This window comes from Phasianus colchicus, chromosome Z (assembly GCF_987193195.1).
Source record: "Phasianus colchicus chromosome Z, bPhaCol1.hap1.1, whole genome shotgun sequence".
Lineage (NCBI taxonomy): Eukaryota > Metazoa > Chordata > Aves > Galliformes > Phasianidae > Phasianus > Phasianus colchicus.
Genome location: NC_143476.1, coordinates 51,187,831 through 51,209,064, shown reverse-complemented (window position 1 = coordinate 51,209,064; position 21,234 = coordinate 51,187,831). Strand labels below are relative to the sequence as shown.

General features: G+C 39.8%; 2 protein-coding genes across 6 annotated transcripts; both read right to left on the bottom strand.

Annotated features, from left to right (window-relative positions):
* Positions 1–4,353: 4,353 nt before the first annotated feature.
* On the bottom strand, positions 4,354–9,781 carry LOC116234679 (uncharacterized). 5 transcript variants are annotated; one of them, XM_090131551.1, is made up of 4 exons: positions 9,432–9,781; positions 8,545–8,630; positions 6,204–6,720; positions 4,354–4,660 (listed from the first exon to the last, which is right to left on the bottom strand). In XM_090131551.1, the coding sequence occupies exons 2-4, from the start codon at positions 8,614–8,616 to the stop codon at positions 4,413–4,415; spliced, it is 837 nt and encodes a 278-aa protein (XP_089987677.1). In that variant the 5' UTR covers positions 8,617–8,630; positions 9,432–9,781; the 3' UTR covers positions 4,354–4,412. The 5 variants fall into 5 exon arrangements, with proteins under 5 accessions (XP_089987677.1, XP_031458291.2, XP_031458292.2 ...); XM_031602431.2 differs by lacking the exon at positions 9,432–9,781 and adding an exon at positions 9,056–9,416; XM_031602432.2 differs by lacking the exon at positions 9,432–9,781 and adding an exon at positions 8,727–8,816.
* A 3,235-nt stretch (positions 9,782–13,016) lies between these two features.
* On the bottom strand, positions 13,017–19,838 carry ISCA1 (iron-sulfur cluster assembly 1). The gene is made up of 4 exons (XM_031602433.2): positions 19,674–19,838; positions 18,961–19,014; positions 17,202–17,307; positions 13,017–15,405 (listed from the first exon to the last, which is right to left on the bottom strand). The coding sequence occupies exons 1-4, from the start codon at positions 19,752–19,754 to the stop codon at positions 15,257–15,259; spliced, it is 390 nt and encodes a 129-aa protein (XP_031458293.1). The 5' UTR covers positions 19,755–19,838; the 3' UTR covers positions 13,017–15,256.
* Between the last annotated feature and the right edge of the window lie 1,396 nt (positions 19,839–21,234).

Genomic DNA, 21,234 nt, shown 5'->3' with positions numbered 1-21,234 from the left:
TGGCTGCCATTTCAGATGAGAAAGAGGATCCAAGACATCTTCAGGTCATTAAATCTAAAGATTTCTCTTTCCCTTTTTCTCCAGTACAAAAGACAATTCAATTAGGCATTTGGAAGAAAATCTTCTTTTGTGAATCTCTGTGCATCTGCTGTGATTTGTGCCACATCTCCAACTTCTGTTTCAGGCTGTAGCACTTTTTTCAAGAACTGGCATTCTCTGATTCCTATACTTTGTAGTTCTCCCAGAAAACAGACGGGGCCCTACATCTGCAATGCACAGGACTTATAACTGATAAGTATGACAGCCTTTTATATGTACCCCCATTCATATATTTCAGTTCCTATTCTTGCCTTTTAGCTGGTGATGTCAGTAGTTGTCCAGTGTGTTCATGTGTTACATATAACACAACAGAAATCATAAGCTACCATGTCAACAAAAACAGAAGTACATTATGAAGCTACAGCTAGCAAGACAAGAATATTCACTTGTATACAAGGAAAATAACAAAAACTGACATGACATCGTAAAGGTTTTTGAAACATTCTGCTTTAAAGCACTCCCCTGTTCACTGTCACAGTTTGAGTCACTGCACACCTGAGAATAACTAGTGAAAGCCACACTGCAATTTCTGAGCAAGTGCATGAATGTAGTACAGTGTCACTGTCAAGCTTCACCTAAACAATTAATGAAAAATCTATGAAACTTGCTACACGCCAGAACAAACTGCTACATACTGTAACTTGTTAGATATTTTAGCGAGCGTGCACAAGGTGAGTTGCTATTTCACTGTGTAACAGAAGGAAATTTCTGCTGCATCATGCCACCTCTGCATGTTCTTCTTGCCTGAAAATGCAAGATTTCAGTGAGGATTATAAAGCTCTGATGGTATGGGCAACCTCCTTCCAAGGTGAGAAATGTCCTTGGCTTTACATTTTATATGCAATTCAGAAAGTGCCTTCTCTTCTGTTCCCTCCATGATATTATGTATGGTGAAGCTGTGCTCCAGATGTGAGTGGAAAAAAGCAACACAAAACAAATCACTACCACAGTAGCACAGCCATTCCTAAATAAGCAAGCTGTTACAGTACTGATCTTGGATCAAAGAAAGCTGGTGTTGCCATGTTCTTAGGTCAGACATAGGCATCCTTAAAAGTACAGATCTCCCCCATGCTTTTTGATTAAAGTGTTCTACATGCTTCAATGAGAACCCACATTGTTCTTTAAGCCTGAAATGTCAGAAAGCTTAAGAAACTTGATTAAAGTGACCTGAAGGGTAGAGGGAGTATAATAGACGACAATAGGAGAGCTTTAAGATCAGCTTTAGAGAATTAACTTCTAATTATCTTGCTGCAGAGCAGAATTCAAAGGTGCACATTAGACTGCAAGGCTCCTCATTCAGTGCACTGGCAGAGTGAGACGAGCCAGTTTCAGCACCTTGAGTGGCATAGAGCACTTCAGAATTAAACATCCACTATCACAACCATCTCTGATAGTTGGACTCTTGCAGCTTCTAATAGGCATAACAAAATGAAGTGTAACAACTCATGCTTATTACTACTCAAAAGATGTAGAAGATGTTGAAAGCATTAACAAAGATATTTCCCCTACGTAGCTTTTGGTACTCAGTTTTAATAGTGATGTTAGAATAATTTGTACCTACTTCCTCGCTGTAAAAAACATTACATCACTAAAAACGTTGATACAAAATGCGGGTAAGGCTGCCTTCCTCCTCTCATTCCTTTTCCCTCCAGTAATTTTTCAAAAAATTTTTTAAAAATTCAAATTCATTGACGAATTTTAATCATCACAAATAAGGACAAACTAACCGGATCTTCTTTGCATTATGAAATGATTTTTTTGTACAAACAGATCTGTCCTCCGCAAATTACAGACACTGAACCATTATGACAGCACTGAACCTGAAGCAGTGGCACTGTAATTGCTGTTTGCTTTTGTTTTAAAAGGTCTTGTTGTGATATCTGTGTGAGCTTTAATTTGTGATACAAGTTCTCTTCCAATAGTATGAAATGGTCTAAATCAAACTTCAATTTTTGAGTGTGTTACTCAGGAATCAGAAGTACAGTATATGCTTTATCATCTTGTCAGTCATTTTCTGAAGGTATGACATGTTTGTAGTGTGACACCACCACCAAGCATGCAATGCAAGATTTTTCAGGAGCTGACATAGTTTTGATTTTGGGGAGCCTAGGCCTTCTTTTTAAACAAAATAGCAAATCTCTATTATCCTTCTTCACCTAGTACACTTTTGCATGCACTTTTTCCAAAGTTGTGTGTTTTCCCAGCAGCATGTCTCTGGGGAATCAAGTTATGTGTCTTCAAAAGCAGGGACATCTATTATCAGAAAATAGCCAGGAAACTCATTGAATAATTATCTTTCAGACATCAGAAGAAATCAATTTCATGGTTTATATTCCTAGCCGTCCTATCGAAGCTTGTAGGTTTTCATTAACTTTGATAGGTTTCAGATCAGATATTTGAAAAAGAAAAGAAGTAGTGCACCACCACCATCTGGCAGCCAGCCTCTGGGTAAGGATACAACAAAAGCTGTGTAAAGTAGAAACAAGCTGAGTATTTCAGTCAGCTCTGTCTCACAACCCTTATGCAGCTGAGAGGAATAATTTACAGCATTAGAGTAAGTCTAGAATATTTGCCTAGCTCTAACACAGTGGGATTTCCATGAGAATGACTACGGCAGGGTAGCTAAGGCAACTTCACCCGTTTCTTTAGGTATCTCTGTAAACACCATCTGGTACAGCAGCAGGGTTTCCATGCTCAGCATCGCATCCATGAAGAAATGGCTGTTTTCGTTTTCTGTTAAATACAATGTCACCTGTAAATACAATGGTCACCTGTATCTCCAGGGCATAAGTTGCTTGCAGAAGAGAAGACGGAAGAGCGCGGTTAGGCAGTGGAAAACTAAGTTGAAATCTGAAATCTGTGAAGAAATCTCTAACTCCATTGTGGTATTAGAAAGTGGTATTCCTTTATTCCTCACAATGCACACTGGGCAAATTGACAAGCAAGCGTGCACTCTCATAGTTCAGATTCTACATTTATACAGCTAGGACACACATATGCAGCACTTTGGTATACGCATTCACTTTTTTCAAGGTCTCATAGACATTGGGCATGCTCAATGGTATTTAGGGTGGTTAGTGCCCACCTATTTCTTCCCCTTTTTTCACCATCAGCTTCACCACTGAACCCTTTGACTCACTTCATTCACTTTTCCTCAGTTTGGAAGATTTCCATTGCTTACTAGGCCATAGCAAATAATTTTTTAAAACAATGTTTGTGGAACCCAAGGAAAATGTCCTTGCATATTTTGAGGCAAAAGATAAAAGTATTCTGTTGTGATTCCAGTACTTCTCATGCAGCTAAATCATTGAGGCACAAGATAAAAGTGTTCTATTATGTTCCCAGTGCAAAATTTTTGAGGAAAAACTCAACTGTTCACCCACTAAAGCAGAAATGGGAAGTTGCAGAACTATTACTTTCATTAGCAGTGGCAACCAGGAAAGTAAAAGGTGTTGCTAACACAGGGAGACTTGTTGTGGGTCTGGCAGAACAATCCCATTTGTAATCAGAATGGAGTGAATTTGATCATAAATGAGAGGAGTCTGATGGATGGAAGGAGAGTGGAAGAGGGGGACAGAATATAACTAGGAAGCTGACCCCTGATATAAAACAAACTGAAAGAAGAACTGTTCCCCTTGCAAGCAAAGACTGATTGATGACTGACAAGAAGAGGCATCAACAGCAAAGGTGATTAAAAAAGTACCTAAGCATTAGAATGATTTGAAGAAAAGGTAGAAGAGAGCAGAGAAGTGCCAAATAAAAATTAAAAAGAAAAAGAAAAAAGAAAAGAAAAAAAAAGAGCAGAGAGAGAGGTATAAAAGGCAAAGAAAGAAAGGATAGATTAGAGTTCCTTACTCTGGGCAGGGCAGAGTAAGGTACTGCCTTACTGTGGCAGTAAGGTAAGTGGGCTGACTTACCTAGAATGTGCCTATTCCTGCGAACACCCTGACTGGGGTATCTTAGATAGCAGTTAACTGAGTCAGATTCGCTAGACTGAGAATTACAGTTTACAGGAAAAGACATTATGTTTTTACATAAGCAGCTACTTACTATGTTCCAGGACATGCAGAGAAATAAATGAATTTTGTTTTCATGAAGACTGACATTTATATCCTGTACCACGTTCATGGAGAAATGAAGTCTTTGAGGGGAAAAGTCAGCTTATCATTGTTGTGTTTGTATAACATGAGAACGTTATGCTTCAGGATCAAATTCAACCTACTGCTACAGACTGAAGAATCATAAAAATAATGATAATTTTTTAATTGCCTAAGGCAATTCCAGTTTTATTCGCTTCCTCTTCCGAGCTGCAGTTATTCCCTTTTAAATTCAAGACGTAGAACAGGATATGCAGGATAAACTGACAAAATTACTGAATCTTCAAAAATCAAAGGGAGGTTGTAGTGTGTCTTCACATCTGTTCCATCTAATATTGTAGAACTTCCGTAATTTGCTTCTCTCCAAAAAATTCGGCTGGACTCCTTCCTCTTCACAATGCCTTTATACAGTTTCCATTGCAGTTCCCTCAGGTTATGGAAGATGACATATGGTATTTCTGGCACTGGCAATGAGGTATGTATTATATTAACAGACATATAATACAAGTTTTTCTCTAAAATAATTAGGAGTACACTGCAACAAGGCATGAATACTGACATCTGCATGCTGTAATTTAAGCTGAGTTCCAGAACCCAAATGATCAACTGATCACTGCCTATATTGTTTGGTTTTGTTGTTGTTTTTCAGCAAAACCTAACAAAATGAGTAAGTCTTGTCCTGCTTCCACTTATACGTATAAAGGGATTCTTAAAGATTACCATGTCAGGAGGAAAATTATTTCACATATCATCATCACTGGTGGGCACCCATGTCGGTAGCCACATTCACTAGGCCAAAAATGACTAGATGTCAGCACTTGGCAACTGCATGCTCTCACAGATGTGAGTTGCTGACAGATTAGTGAAGACACGCTTGTACCAATGCTGCTGAGATGGCACCTCTTGTTCGAGCTGAACAAAGGAGTTAGTTTCATCCTTTTCCACATTAAAGTGTCTTTGGCTATCTAGGCATCAGCTTTGTCACTGCTGACCGATGAGGAACATCTCAACAGATAAAACATAAGAACCAACTCAAACTAGTTTGAACATTTGTCTGCTTCTTGAGGGCTACAAGGCAGTGGATGCTCTGACAGTCCTCAGCTCCCAACTGATGCACCTAGAAAAATTTTAACAGTGGAAATCATTTTATCTCCTCCAAGTTGTTTCTTGGAGACTTGAGGCTATTATCTGAGAATCCAAAAGATGCAAAGATGGATTTAATTTCTCCTTAGCTATCTAGGAAGTACCTTTAACTAGGGTTTTCCAGAGAGAAACACACACAAAGATAGGAAAAACTGGTATGAGGCTGTGAAGTATATTGAAGCTATGAGGATGGAGAGAAGGGGTAGGATATGTGAACAGTGTCAACTTGATTCACATTTTGTATTCTGCCATATGGGAGCAAAGGTACTCTAGTGTGAGATTCTCCAGGCAGAATGTTTACCATGTATGCAAGCCATGAGATGTAGCAAATCCATAAAAACCTTGTTATTATACTTCAAAGCAGATGTAAGGTTAAAAAACTATAAAAAGCAATTCAAGAGCTATTGAAGCTGTTAGCAAAATCCACTGCTTTGTTTAAATGAGGAGAAAACAGTTTCTACAAACTCAACTTTCACCAAAATCCATGCCAGAATTCCACTGAATTCAATTCAACATCAGGAACAACTAAAAAGCCTGTAAAAATTAACCACTTCTGTGCCTGGGGATCAATTGTTAATATTATCAAACGTGCCTGGATAAATAAACATTTGGTGTAAATTAAGGTAGCAGACTGCCTGCTTTTGCTTTAGCAAACATTTTTTCCATGTTCCAGATATTCATGCTTCTATTATTTGGAAATTATTTCAGAATATAATACCTGAAATTTTACATTCAGAAGCCCTATCTAGAAATTCAGTCTCAATTATTTTCCTCTTTCAATTTTTTTTTTTTCTTCCATGGTTCTTAGCCAGTCCCATTTGAGCTATTCTGAGACAAATATAAGTAACAGTACAGACTACGCACCTTCAGAAGCATGCAATTTGGAAACAGGAGTCTCTGATGTTGGCGTGCTCCTTTTCTCTTTCCTTAAATACTGTATTTTGCATAATATCTCTCCACTGAAACACTTGTCTTGGATCAAATAAAGTGGCATAGAAAGACAATTTTTGATCAAAAACACATAAGGGAGAATATGTTTTTGCAGCGAGTCACTAGAATAGTATTTTTTGTGTCCTCCAGAAACAGATACTTTTGGCTTTGATTTAGACAGCTGTCTGACATCTTCAGATATAGAGCTGTCTGCACTTTTCATTCCTATCCTTAATGACTCAGCATTTTCCTTTGCAATACCTATTTGTGAACTACTACTAATAGACTTCTTACAAAGACAGCTGCATTTGTGACGTGCTGCAGCATCCCAGTCATTAGATCTTATTGCTGACTGTATGGTATGGAAGAGAGAAATGTGTGTTTGCTCCAGAAGTGAAAGGTAATTCTGCCGCTCATTTTTGATATTTGTGAAAGATAACAACTCTGACACCTGAAAAGAAAAAAGAAAAAAGGCAGGGAAACATTCCACATTAATAAAAATGCTCAGAACTGTAAAAACAAGTTCCACGGAGGATTAGGATGTTTTCTCTTATTAGTACTATACTACTTTTTATAGACCATAAGTTTTGATATGACTCATAGTTTGGTAGCTGGTGATCTTCGTACAATACAAATCATCCTTTCCACAAAAATCTTACAACAAAAGCATAAATAAATAAATATTTTTTTATTACAATAAAAATTATTTATAGAATCATAGAATCATGTGAATTGAAAGGGACCTTTAAAGGCCATCTAGTCCAACTCCCCTGCACCAAACAGAGACACCTACTACTAGAGCCTGATCCAGCCTGGCTTTGAATGTCTCCAAGAACAGAGCATCCACCACCTCTCTGAGCAACCTGTTTCAGTGCCCTATCAGCTGTGATATAAAAAACTACTCCTTATGTCCATTCTATACCTCCACTATCAGTCTGAAACCATTTCCCCTTGCCCTATCACAGCACACCCTGCTCAAGAGTCTATTCCCTTTTTTCTCATAACTCATATACTCAGTAACTATAGATGAAGATAAAAGCAAGATGACCACGTGAAATATAACAAATGGTGATCCCAGCACTTCACAATGATGACAGTTCCCTTTGCACTGATTTGCATGAATATGCATAGAAGTTTCTTTTCTACTGTTTGGAATGGGTTGTAGAGAACAACATGAAATTCTCTTACTTTTTCACTTTATGCCTTGATAAATAAACCTGTCCAAAACTGATTCTGAAATGTAGTTCGATGGAAACAGTGTGTTCTGCTGCATAGGCTATGTGTGTAAAACAGATCACTAAGAGTAAATAAATGAATCTGGTATGTAAATGAGCCTACAGAATCTGTAACCTTTTGCATCCCTCAACTTATGTCCAGCACCTAAGGCCAATCAGCTTATTACATAGGAAGTTGCAAAGATGATGCATCAAATAATGGAAAAGATGTGCTGTTTGTTTGTTGTCATATACTAAGTGGGCAGTGAATCCAAATATTATGCACTGAGTCATTCTGTTTTACTGAAAGCTCAAAGAGACTGATAATTTCTGCAGAAAAGTAAGTACCATCACTCAGAATAAAAATTACTTGAAGCAAAATGCCTATTGTTGGGATTGCAATGGCTTTCTGTTTTATTCAAATAGCACTCAAAATTTACAGAAGAAAGCAAGAGAGCTGCTTCTATTAAGATAAACATGTATTAAAGAGCATATAATGTAAAGGACAAAGCAGATTAAGACCCCTCGCTCTTATCAGTGTTCTCATCAAATGCATTGATGCACACAGGATAAATGAGAAACAAACAAATTCATCTTTTTGATTTACAGCATGAACAAATACCTCTTTCTTTTCAAGAATGGGAACAAATGACAGTAATTAAAACACTATTCATATGCTAAATACTGATCATGAAATATTCAACTACTGTAGATTCTGGTACTATTGTTTTCTTTCCTTTTGCTACAAAAATTCAGCACAAATGTACTTGTGACGCTTAAAAAAAAAAAATTCTCTGCATTTTCTTGCAAAGCATCATTCTATTAAAGCCTAGCATATCTTCTCATTCTGTCAGGTCCACTGCATATAGCAAAGAGCATTTTGGTGTAATAATACAAAAATAATAATTTGGTACCATAGAGGTACTTAGGCAATTCTCTGGGGGAAAACAAAGAAAGAAAACATCAACAAGGGGAAAAAAAACACAGCAAAACAACCCTGAGGATAAAGGAGGTGGGCACAGAAAGCCTACAAATGGTTTTTAAACTGTTACTGTTCTCACTTTCCAGCCCACAGAGGATGACTGCTTCTGATCCATATCTTCTGGCAGCATACCATCCTCAGTCTGATCCATTTGCCTTCACTATGCTGGAAAAAGTAAAGCCATTTTAATTAGTGAAAGTGTGAAAGTGGAGAAAACACTGCCAGGGAAATACAAGTACCCCAAATTAAGTCACTCCTTACTTCCCAGCACCTTGTGAAGTAACAATGAAGTTTCTGCGTCATGCACCGCGGTACTCCGCCTGCCGGTTTTAAACCTCACGTAGGGCAGCATTTCTCACAGGTTTTGCAAGGTGATTTCCAGGCCAAGGAATTTCCACACCAAATCCACCTAAAACACTTCCCCCCCCCCCCCTCCCCTTCACTGGCTTCATTCTTTTTCCCTTGCTTTCTCGTTTCCTACCACAGACAAGAGCCCCTCTCTCCTGCCGCCCACGTTCTGGCAGCAGAGGCCCCTCAGATGACCGCCCGCGCCCTCCCCGCCTGCCGGCCGCCACGGCCCGGTCACACACCGCACATCAACCGCCTCCATCCCGGCGGGAGCGCGGCGCCGAGCCGAACAGCCGCCCGCCCCTCCCGCTGCGGCCTGCTGGGGTCACCGCTGAGAGCACCTGCGTCAGGCTCTGCTGCTTGTTTATTTGAGTCAAGGGAGAGTCCACTGGGGCATAAGCCCGTGGATCTCTCCAAGTACTAAGGGACACAGCCGCTCTTTTATCCCTGTACCCCAGTGCCAATGAGTCCTTCTCCCTCTACCCGCTGGCTGGGGCACTCAGGGTTCACATTTTTCTCAGTTTACCTATCAGCCATCCCGCCCAGTAGGTGTCCCCTCACCCCTTCATCTCCTTTTTTTAATACATTGTAATCTGGGCTCAGAGTTTGTTGTCTTACTCGGCTAGAACCGTCTTTGTATCTCATGAAGATAACTACTGTTTGTTCTGTCCAGCAAACCAGATTTACACGCAGATGCTAAGCCAGCATCTCCAACCGTATACTTGCAAACTAAGTTTGTTTAACCAGATCCACGTGACTCCGCTTCTGGGGAGTTAGGAGCACAGTGGTGAGTTGTAGACTTCCATGCCACAGCAGGTGAACCACAGGTAAGTTCCTTCAGCTGGTGGGGCTTGGGGTGGCAGCAGAGCAGAAGCAAAGCCATCACGTTCACATTTCCACAGTCCTCTGTGCAAAGCACAGCTCAGACAGCTTCCTACCAGATTGCTATTTTCCAGGAAAGATTTTTCAATTTAATAATAAACCAAGAGTATTGTTTTCAGAAGTGCTACATGCAAAGCCTCTCTATTGAGACATATGGGCCTAATCATAGCATAAGGCTGTTCTAGCCAGTTTTATGACAGCCCAGGCAGCACAAATGTCATTAAGACAAAGGAAGGCACACGTGCACTTAATGTGAACAGTTTTCCTTGAAATGATCGAAATCTGGAGTTCATGACAGTTGTTTTGAGACTTTGTATACTGCTTCACAGTTCTGGACCATGTCCATAATGAGGATGGCAAAGATCTTGTTGAATGTGCAACAGCCTCTGGATTTAAGGATTGCACAAACACTCTGAAGTTCTGGATTAATTGTGGAAAACAGAGGTTGTTCATGAACAGAACATGGTAGAGGGCAGCTCACCTCACAGCAGGCATTTCAGGCTCTCAGGACATGGGCAGATATCTCTGGTTATCACTTTACCTCTGCTTATTGCTATATTGTGGTTTTTCAATATTTCAGCAAGGGAACATGGGTTCCTCCCTTGAAGTACAGATAGGCAAAATGCAATGTATTAACACAGACTCAGCCTCACCAGTTGATGTTCAGCCACTTGTTTACAAATTTCCTGTAGTGGTAGCAGCCTCAAACAGAGGATACAAACATACCAGTAATTCCTAAAAGCACTTCAGCAAACTCTGCTAGAGCTGGCCAATTTGGTTGAATTTCCATTCATAGCTTGAATAGCAAAGGAAGAAATTCAGAAGATATATTTCAAGGAGAAGTAGCACACTTTACATTCTTAACAAATTTTCCAAACAGCAGTTTTGCACTGTCACTATTCACATCCAAGTACTGGATTTTCTATTAATTTATTTAGGGAGGTGGCATTATTCATTAGATATTCACTAGAAAACAAGTTTTGACAACATATTTCAATTAGCTCTAATTTGAAAAAAGAGAGGATCACATTGGACAAATTTATTGTGAAAATGAAGGACGATAAGGAGGGACTATTTTCCACTCCACACTGCCTGTGTTCTTCTAAGATCTAAGTTTGTTAGCACCTAGCCTTTTCTCCTTATTTGAATACTTGCTTGCATTTAAGCTTTTAAAATGAAATAAGTGCAGTGAAAAATAATGAGTATAATTAACATTAAAATTTAAACAGTTTTGCTACTCCATACCTCAATTTAGTATTGATTCACTGTAATTAGGAATTAAAGGTCTACATGGATGACTCACTATGAACAAATTAAAGATTAAAACACATGGTCAAAACAAGGATATATCTCTGTGTAATGAATCCAGCTATTTAGGTTATTTCAATTTTTTTTTTTTTTTGGAGGCTCTCTTATTTCATTAGCCAGGGGAACTTATTCTTGTTGTCTACATTTAGTTTCAGTAAGAAGGAACTTGTCATTAAAATCACGTGTCATAAAATCACTGTGCAATAGCTAAAATCCAGATAATTAAGGTGTAGAGGATGAGAGCACCATTGTGAGTGGAGACTTCACTATTACATGAGATTCTTCATCCAGTTGGATCAGACTATCCCAGCATTTGGAGGTTAAAGCTGACAATCAGAATACATCTGCAGAAATTAGTTAGATATAATGTTAATCAAGTACACTAGCACAGTACAAGTAAGGAGACAAATGGAAAGGAAACCAATAGAAAAAGCTCGCTGGCAAAATAAATGCTCTGCTCTTTGTTATTCTTTGCATCAGGAGGTCTTAAAGTGATTTGGCATTTTGCTTACCTGCACCCATCTGTATCCTTCAGAAACAGACAAGAAAAACAGAACAGAACAGAAATAAGGGTGAACAACACAACAGTCATTTCCATCAATATCAGCAAAAAATATTCTATGAAATACAAGAGGAAACAGAACCAGGGAACCAGGCAGTGGCAATTCTCATTTTGAATGAACAGTAATTGCAGTAAACTTACTGCCCCCCTGTGGCAGTAACTATCTGTTCCCATGAAATAAGGCTGTAAGTTTATGAGAAGCAGCAGGGGTTAGGACACTGTGGCTAGCATTCCTAGATCTGATCTAGGAACACAGATTACACAGTATGAGAAGCGCTGCTACCAGTGAAGGTACACCCAAGTTAAATAAACGACCCACTGAAAGGGACAGTAAGAGATGATGGCAAAGAGCTTGCTTCAATTTAGCAAATAAACTACCCTTAGTGAATCTTTAAGGAAAATGCCAGCTCCTGCTGAAAACAATTACAATTAATGCCACTCAAACCTAAGTGCATGTGGAGCTCTGCTAAGTCCTTGAATTTTAGCTCGCCTTCAAAAAGCAGCATTCCTCACATATCTTAAAAGAACACAAAAGGAAAAGAAAAGGCCAAAGTTCTCACTGTATGGCTTTACATCTTTATCTTTAAACTGTGTGTTTACAGATAAAAAGCTAGTCATGCTGAAAAGTCATTTTTCAAGTAATCTTTTCAGAGCTCTTCTGGAACAAATACATAAATACATACTTTGCCACACGAGACAACTACGGATTCCTGGAGAGAAACTGCAGAATTGTAGCATCATAAAATAATTACCTGCTTAATGAAAAAAATATATATATATAGTGTTAGCACCAAAGTGGTATAGTTTGGGAATTTTTCTGCTAGTAAAGAAGCCCATTTAAATAAATGGGAAGAATAATAATTACAGTGATAAATAAACAACATAATCAGCCTGGCAGATAGGATTCCAACACACACAGAACTATAATTATTTGACACTAGATTTTACAGTCCTACCATCCATGTCTTACTTTTTTCGTTCAAATTCATTTTGTGCTGTCATTCATTGCCAAAATGACTTGTATACGGAACTGTTTAAGGTTTTCCTGAACAAGTTTTCCTCCTCCTTGAGACATCCAAAGAGAGCTACAAAAGCGAGTGGATCAGGAGTGACTTGCTGGTGTGCAAGAATTTTTTTGTTTGTTTTAGGGTTTTGCTTTTTTTCCCCCCCAAACTTCTGTAAGAACTCCAACAGAAAGACAGCTGCTTTCCAGCCTCCCGACTGTAGAAAAGATTTGGTTCTTTCTCTCCAGCATTGTGAATATACAGCTGTACCAACAAATTCTGAGAAAGTGATGGAGGTTGTTAATATTTCTTAGAATTATTAATTCAATAACATCAACACTGTATCTATTTCTTAACCCAGGCATACAATTCTGTATGTCTAATTCTCTGCCAAGCCCTCTACCCCATATTTATTATTGCAAAGAGAATCATTTCAAGATAGGAATCTTTCACATTCACCAACAGGCAAATATTTATTATTATAACTCAGAACTCTACATACAGTATTGCACAAAATTGTATCAATTGACAAAACCATGTGCCTATAGAACAGTAAATAGCACATAAGCAGAAGCTTATTTTAACAGACTGTGCGTTATGTGTCAGTAAATTAACATGTTTTAAAAGATTATTTCATGAGAGTATGAAAATGCGAGCTTCCATTCAAGGCATATACACGAAACACATGAAAAAGATTAATGTGTGTGCACAGGTCCAAAAACATCCCCAAAACCAAATGCACACCAAAACAAGTGAAATGAGTAAAGTCAAAGCATTCTTAGCAAACACCAGTGCTACTACATTCATAGTCTTATCTGCTAGCAAGGAGCATATAAATGCAATCTGAAGAAATGCCCTTAGCTTGGAGTTTTAGACATGCTATCACGTTAACCAGATTTTTGTTTGGCAAGATGAAAGGGTTTACAGCACTATAAATTCACCTAACTAGTGTTATACCAGTTACTCCTGAATTGCTGTTTGAAATAAAGTAACTGTGTATAATAGTTGACTACTAAAAAGTTTTTATATCAGAAGGTGACACAGTATACAACTAAAATTCAAGCATCTAATATTAAACCATAGCTCTGGAAATTCTGGCCTTCAATTCCTATGCAGTACATACCAAGAATGATTTAAGTTTTTCATTCTTATTCTTGCCTCTAGATATTTTCTCAAGCCAGATCTAACTGGCTGCAATTCTACATCTTTAGCATGTCACTACTGCCAAGCTGTTCACAGGCAAGCGTACATGATGTTAAGAACCCAGTCCCCAGAATCCTCTACTTTCTATTTCCACTCTTTTGACTAAGTTCAGCTTAGTTTCCCAGTTTTGTCTACAAAAGGGAGTAGCTTAGCTGCACGGTGTCCTCTTTAGACAATCAGGGAAATCAGAGATAGAAGGATGGAACTCTAATTTTCTCCTATCAGCTTTGGAAAGGCCTGGAGAAAAGTTTACACTTCTGCCTGATTTCCAGTGGAAGATCATCAGCTTGAAAAACACTGCTTCAAAAAGGGAATTATCTGATTAGGAATAATCTGATATATTTTTTTAATTAGTGACAGAATTATTTTTAAAACAATTACTCAATAAAAGCTTGTTTTGTTTTGTTTTTTTTTTAAATGATAAACAGTTTCTGTTACTAAATTAACCCTTGGCTAGCCGTTACACAGAAGTTACTGTAAGCTTTTAAAGTGAAAAATTCTACTGCTACATAGTTACTACGCAGAGTTTAGAGTTCTAACAGAATGAGTAGCACACTTAGTTAAAAAAAAAAACATTAAACGATTTCTCTCCAAGAAAAAGCAGCTTATGGCTTTGGTAGACAGAGAGCATAATGAGAATACAAACACATTCTGTGAATACAGAATCAAAATTTTGAGTTTTAACACCTCTGCAATTTAAGTCACGAAAGATAAACAACAAAAATGTGAGGAACAAGGGCTGTAACCTGCTTTAGCACTCCAGTACCTGAATATACTTTACATTTTTGAAAATCACAAAGTACAGCATAGGCTGTGCCTTCAACAAGGCAAGGAATGGGATTAAATTTGGTTAGCATATTTTTAATTATTTCTACAAGCAGTGCTGTAACAGCCTACAGCTACACTAATATACAAACTTCTTTTTGGACTTCTCTGAACTTAGAGGAAAGTAAGCTACCAGAAAACCTACACATAAAACCAAGAAAGTATCAGAAATCTAAGAAAGGAAAGTAAGCATTTACATAAGCAGTGAACTTTGAAGCTGAAGACCGTATGCCCGTGTATATAAAACACCTATAAATGGTGATTTTTTTTTTTCCTCCCCTAAATCAAACCAGAATACTGGCAATATACTTTTGTAAATTGCATCAGTTTCGGATGGGGAATGAGCTGAGTGAACACAGAAAATTGCAAAGGAAAAGAACAACAGTGTTTTATTTCCTTGGCATGTAAAAGCACAGTGACATTACGATAACATTTACTGTTCTTACCTTATGGATTCCAACTCATCACAAGTTACAGCATAACTGCACCAGTGCTGCAATTTAACACACAATTTACATACTCAACACAACTTAACTTTATTTTTCTTAGTGGTGTCCAGACTTCACACACCCTAGAACCTGAAGGAAACTGATCTGCTTCTGAAAGCCAAAAAGCAAGTGTCTTGTGATGCTTAAAGTCAAAGAAGTAGTCCTGAGATTTCAGATGTTAAAGCTTTCTCCACAGCCACATGTTCCTTTAATGTTTGGATTATTGAAGACAAACTCACTGGACAATTTATCTTCTACATAGTCCATTTCAGTTCCTAGAAGTGTCAGCTGCGCTTTCTTCTCAATAAACACTCTAACCCCTTGAAGACAACAAAGAAAAACAAATTTACATAGAGCAAAATCATTCATCATTTATTTTGAGTTGTATTTCAAACAAAAGGGAAATGGTTAACTTTCAGTTTCCTAGAAGCAAAATTTGAAGACCATCAACACAACTTCTTTTTCCTTAACCTGTGACACTCTTCCATTGCATTTTTTATCCTAATATAAAATCTGAATAACAGTCGTAGGAGTAGTTCATCTTATGAACCACACAGAGATTGCTTTTCTAAGGTATGCAAAGCTGTGAGTAGGTTGCTTTAGTTGTTTATAAAGAAGATAACAGAAATAACATCAGTGAACAGCAGCAAGAACTGGTTAAGTTATATAAGCAACTGCCAGAAAGCAGTTCTATTACAGTGAAAATTGAGATAAAATACACTGGTATAGCAACACAAGTCTGCAGGCAACAAAGTTGAACTCACCCAAAACAGATTTTCGGGGAAAATTTGGATAGCAATTAACACAGAAGGCTAAACCTAATGCAAAATTTTACAGACCTGATCCCTGAAGCGGTCACTTGCTACCTAAAAGCCAGAAAATTTGGGCTGAAATCCAAAACCACCAGCCTGGTGAGTACAGAGCTATATAAAAGTCAAAGCCTTTAGTGGAAATCAGTCTAGAAGCAGCCAAACAAAACAGAAAGCAGAGACATTTGAAATGCTGTCCGTCTTTGGACCTTAAAGTCTCTCTCTTGACTGAGGGAAACAGAAACTGCTTTTATCTTCCTTAAGATCCAAACCAGAAAATGTTTTTTCAGCTCTATAAAGCCAGAGCAGCTTGGAGTCAAGCAGAGGTAACTCCAGAAGCAAGTTTAGTTTGAAATCAAGAGGCATTTTCAGAATTACGTGGCAGTCTTGATCTCACATGCTCCAGTTCAATTCAGTCATTTGTTGTCCCAACTACTTCTTTTTGTAAGAGAATGAAATGTATTAGTTGGTCATAGATATCTACAACACAGCTGGAACATGGTTTCTGCTTAGCAGAATACTATTTATAAAGAAATAATTGCAATATCCCATTCTTATGCATTTCTCCTACTTTTCTGCCAGACTCATTTTTCCGAATGTAAATACAAGAGAACTCAGTAATTCTCAAACAAAACAAAAGAAAAAATAGACAAATAATTTAGGAACTTATCAAAAACAAACATTATACTGATTCTGTGAAAATCCCTATTTCACAGAAGGACCACAAAGAAATTCTTCTGAGCGCTGGACAAAGCTATGGAACTTTCAATATTTTAGCAATACACCTATTATAGGGGGCTCAACAAAATTATCAGACAGCATGTTTAAACATCAGCATAGGAAAACAATTTTCTAAGTTATGCTTAATTAAAATTGTAGAAAAATAATTTGAAGATCAGTAGCATAAACAGGTTAAAAACAAACTACAGATCAGTAAAGAAGAAGACAAGTTAGAGAAGACTTCAAAAATAAAATCCTTATTTTGCCAAGTCTAGTTTTAGGCATGCTGATAAAGTATCCCTTTCCATATATACAGAAAAATATTTTTATATTTTTTTCTCTAAATACCTAAGATTAACCACCTCCAAAAAAATGAACAATTGGCTACACTACTTATTCTGCGCAGTACCTCTGAACCACAGTTTGCAGAGCTGCAGGTTTCAACTGGTAACTTCAACATGGAAACCAATACAACATTAATTCCAGTATCAGAAAGCTAGGACTTCTTATTATAGTTTAGAACTCAAAACAATTTCTAACCCGCCTTTCTAACCATGTAAGATTGCTCTACTGCAGCAGAAACTCACCATCTTGAACTACTTCTTCATCAGAGTCTCCTTTAGATTTTGTATATTCTAATGTATAAGAAAGTCCATTGCATCCCCTTGTACGAACACCTACTTTCACGCCTACCTGAAAAAAAAGAAACACAAACAGACATGACTTTTTTAAAACCTGTTCTTCAACACCTAGATATAAAAGTAGGTGAAATATCAAAATTACGACATTAATTCTTCACTACCCCAAAGCCTAGAACTAGAACAGAAATGAACTAGCTCAGTGCATTTTTTTTTCCTTTTACAAAATTGATTATAAAGGTAATGGTAAGCATCAGATATTTGCTAGTTTGCAGCTAGCTCTAATATATTCTTAAAAAGAACTTTTGAAGTGATAATAAACCACTGTTACTTCTGTGCCCAGTCTTATAAAGACAGTAACATTTCAAAACGTTGTGACCTCAATTTAAACTTCATTCAGATGCTAATTCAGGCACTATTTTAAGATTATTATAATTAATTATGAAGCTGTGAGGACAGGCCAAGGGCAGTTGCTAGAGTTTTATACTCTTTCTCTAACGACCATCAGAAAACTACTTCAATTCAAAGTTCTGAAAGAATTTACTTTGATTTCTTCATTACTCCTACTGCCTTTTGCCCATAAAACTCAAGCTCTACCTTACATCAAATATATCCATTTGCTAACTACGTTAATCCATGTTAAACCCAACCTAGTCAGTATGTTTGTAATCATTCACTGCTTCTCATAATGATCTTTTATGTTTGACAGAAAAAGAGCAGCCATATAAGTGAGGAACTAAGAAGAAGTGGTAGAGAATCAGAAAGTCATTCATGTACAATAAACTTTCAAAAGTACCTCTTCCATTTTCAGCAAACCACTATTTCTTAGTTAAACAGAAGTATACCTGTGTAATCAGTGTTACAATAAAAATCTACCAGAACATTATCAAATGCCACCACGTGGGACCTCAGACAAACTGTGTGTGATCTGCTCAGACTAAGCACCTCTCGACAGGAAACACTAGACACAATGCAGCATGCTGGAAAACAGGAACACCATTTATAACACAAGGATGACTGATCAGCCGAGCTGCAGGCTTTGGGCTTCCTTACCATCATTTGTGTTTTGAAGAAAAAGCCCGGTTACTTACAGATGTACAGGAAGAAAAGGAAACAATGGGCAGTGTACTGACGTTAAGAGAGAATATTTCTCTTCAAACAGTACTTGCTTTAAAGCAAAATAAAAACAGCGTTTGTTTTTATAGCGGTTAGAAAGCAAGACTGTGCTTTCTGCAGAAAAGCTCAGTTATTTGGTGAAATGCTGGTAACTTACAAAAATGAACGTTTTGTCAAGTTTCTTAAGTACTATGTGTTTTCCAATAGATAATAATTTCCAGTAGATAATAACCTAGCATTACAGTTATATACCTCACAGTGATTATTCCTACAAAAACTAATTATTAATGTCTTAAAGCAACGGTTGAAGGCTCTCAAAGAAGTCACCACTGTGCCATATTAGAAGACTTCATTAAAATATAACTTAAAAATAGTCTGAAGCTCAACTTCATTTCACATCTTATCATCTCAAAAGTAACTGTATGGTGACACATCATTAGAGCAAGCTACCTTCTGCATTTCATTCTATAGAGAAACAATGCTTAAAAAACATTTCCCTTCAAAAAAGCCCCCAACATCTCTAAACTGCTGGGTGTTTACTTCAGACTTCCAGGCTTGTCGGAAGCGCAGCATGACAGCCTGGTATGCTTACATGCTCAGGCTGGTCTTTAAGAAGTTGTTTTATCTTCTGGACGGCTGACGGGGTCTGAAAAATAAAAATACACACATCATTTCTAATCGTTACTTCTTCTTCGTTTGCAGCGAGCGCTTGCACAAACAAGCACCTCACAGAACTGCTACACGCAGTCCTATTCTGACATTGTGCAACAGTTACCCTTACACTTCATTCCGGCACCCCATTCGCACGGCTGCCCTTGGCACGGCCACCTGTCACATCGCCAGCCCACCCGCTGCCGACCTGCTGCCCGAGCTCAGCTGCGCCTTGCGACTGCAGAGCCGAGCAGAGTACCTGCTGCCGCCCCACAGCCAGCAGCTCAGGTGCGTAAGCCCCTGGGGCTCAGCTTTTCGTTTTCGGACAGCCCCTGCGCACGCAGCCCGCTCCTCACTTTCTGCACACGACGTGTTTGCGTTTTTTCCGTAGGCACGCAGGCGCCTCGCACGCCCGCAACCCCGCTCCGCAGCCGGCTGCCCGCGGTCCCCCGGGCGGCGACCCCGCGCCCGCACCCAGACCCTCGTTCTCCCTTCCGCCCCCGGCGGCCCAGCGGCGCTCGGCCTCGCCCCGTCCGCCGCCTCCGAGCCCGCTGTCAGCCCGCCGCGGGAGCAGGCCCGCCGCCCTGCCCGACTGCGACAGCGCCGCCGCGGGGCGTGCACGGGGGCCGAAGGCGCCCGGCCCGGGGCACTGACCAGGGTGAGGGCGGCGCGGGTGGCCTGGATCTTCCTCTTGCTGACGGCGCGCACCGTGGCCCGCACCACCGACGATGCCATCACGCCCCTCCGCCCCGTCCTCTGCCCTCTGCCATGGGCACCGCCGACGTCACGCCGCGACACCGCCCCGCCCGACGCGCTTCCGCCATCCGCCCTCATTGGGCAGCCGAGAATGACGGGCAGGCGGCCCGGCCCGCCCCTCCCGCCCGTGCTGCGCTGCGGCCGTGCTGCGGGCCCGCGGGGTGCGTTTCGGGGCGGCGCTCCGCGCCTTGTGCACGGAGATAAGCGGGACCCGGCCCTGCCCGCGGGGCCGCGCCGTCCCCGTCCGCGGGAACAGCGGCCGGGGAGTGCAGATACAGTCCGATGGAAACAGGGTAGGCGTCTCTGCGGAACCGTAGAGTCACTAAGATTGGAAAGGACCTGTAAGATCAACGACTCCAGCCGTCGAGCCGCCAGCGCCACGCCTTTCCGTGCGTCTGTGCATTTCTTGAACGCCACCCGGGACAGCCTGCGCCAGTCTGAGAAAAAAATGTTTCCAAGTATCCAGAGGGCAGATACACAGCCTTCTGCAAATGTGTGGAATAAGTCGGCCGGGCTCTTTATAACTCCCTGGGAGGAGATTGTAGTAAGGCATAGGTCGGCCTTTTTTCCCAGGTAATAGCAATAGGATGAGAGGGAATGACCCCAAGTTGCACCGAGGGATGTTCAAGTTGGATGTTCTCTGAAAGAGTGGTGAGATGTTGCAATGTGCTACCTAGGGGGATGGTGGAGTCTCTGTCCCTGGGGCTGCTTAAGAAACGTGTGGATGTGGTACTGAGGGTGCAGCGGTTTTATCCGCCAGATGGCTGAGCACCACCCATTCATCTGCCCACTGTCCCCTTCCCAGTAGGATGGAGAGAACTGGAAAAAAAGAAAGTAGTTTGAGATCAAACTGTTTACTAAGATAGAGAAAAGGATAACACTTATGACTACGTATGTGTATTTATATATATGTGAGCATATATAAGAAGTGCTGCACAAGCAATTACTCACCACCCTGCCACCTATGCTCAGCTAGACCCCCAAGCAACAAAAGCAGTGATGAATTTTCATACCCTTCAAAACTCCTGCATGAGGTCATACAGTACAGAATAACCCTCTGGCCAGTTTGAGTCAGCTTTCTTAATTTTGCTCCTTCCCAGATCCTTGGGACTTTTGCTGGGAATGGCCTTGGCTCTGTGCAACGCTGCTTAGCAGCAACCATAACAGTGTGCTATCATTGTTTTTCTCCTAGAACCAGGTGCTCTGAAGAAAAGAGCTTAATCCCAGCTCAAACTAAGACACATGGCTATTGGGCATACTGCTGATGGGCTGATGTTGGAGTTGGTGATCTCAGAGGTCTTTTCCAACTTCAGTGATTTTACGAAAGTACGCAGAAAAACGGTAACCTGCAACACAGGGTATAGGCCACACACATTCATCATTGTGCTCTCAAGCAAGGAGTTACAGTTCACACACTCCATCCAGGCTGCCCATCTGCAGCCTTGCTTCGAAGTTTTAA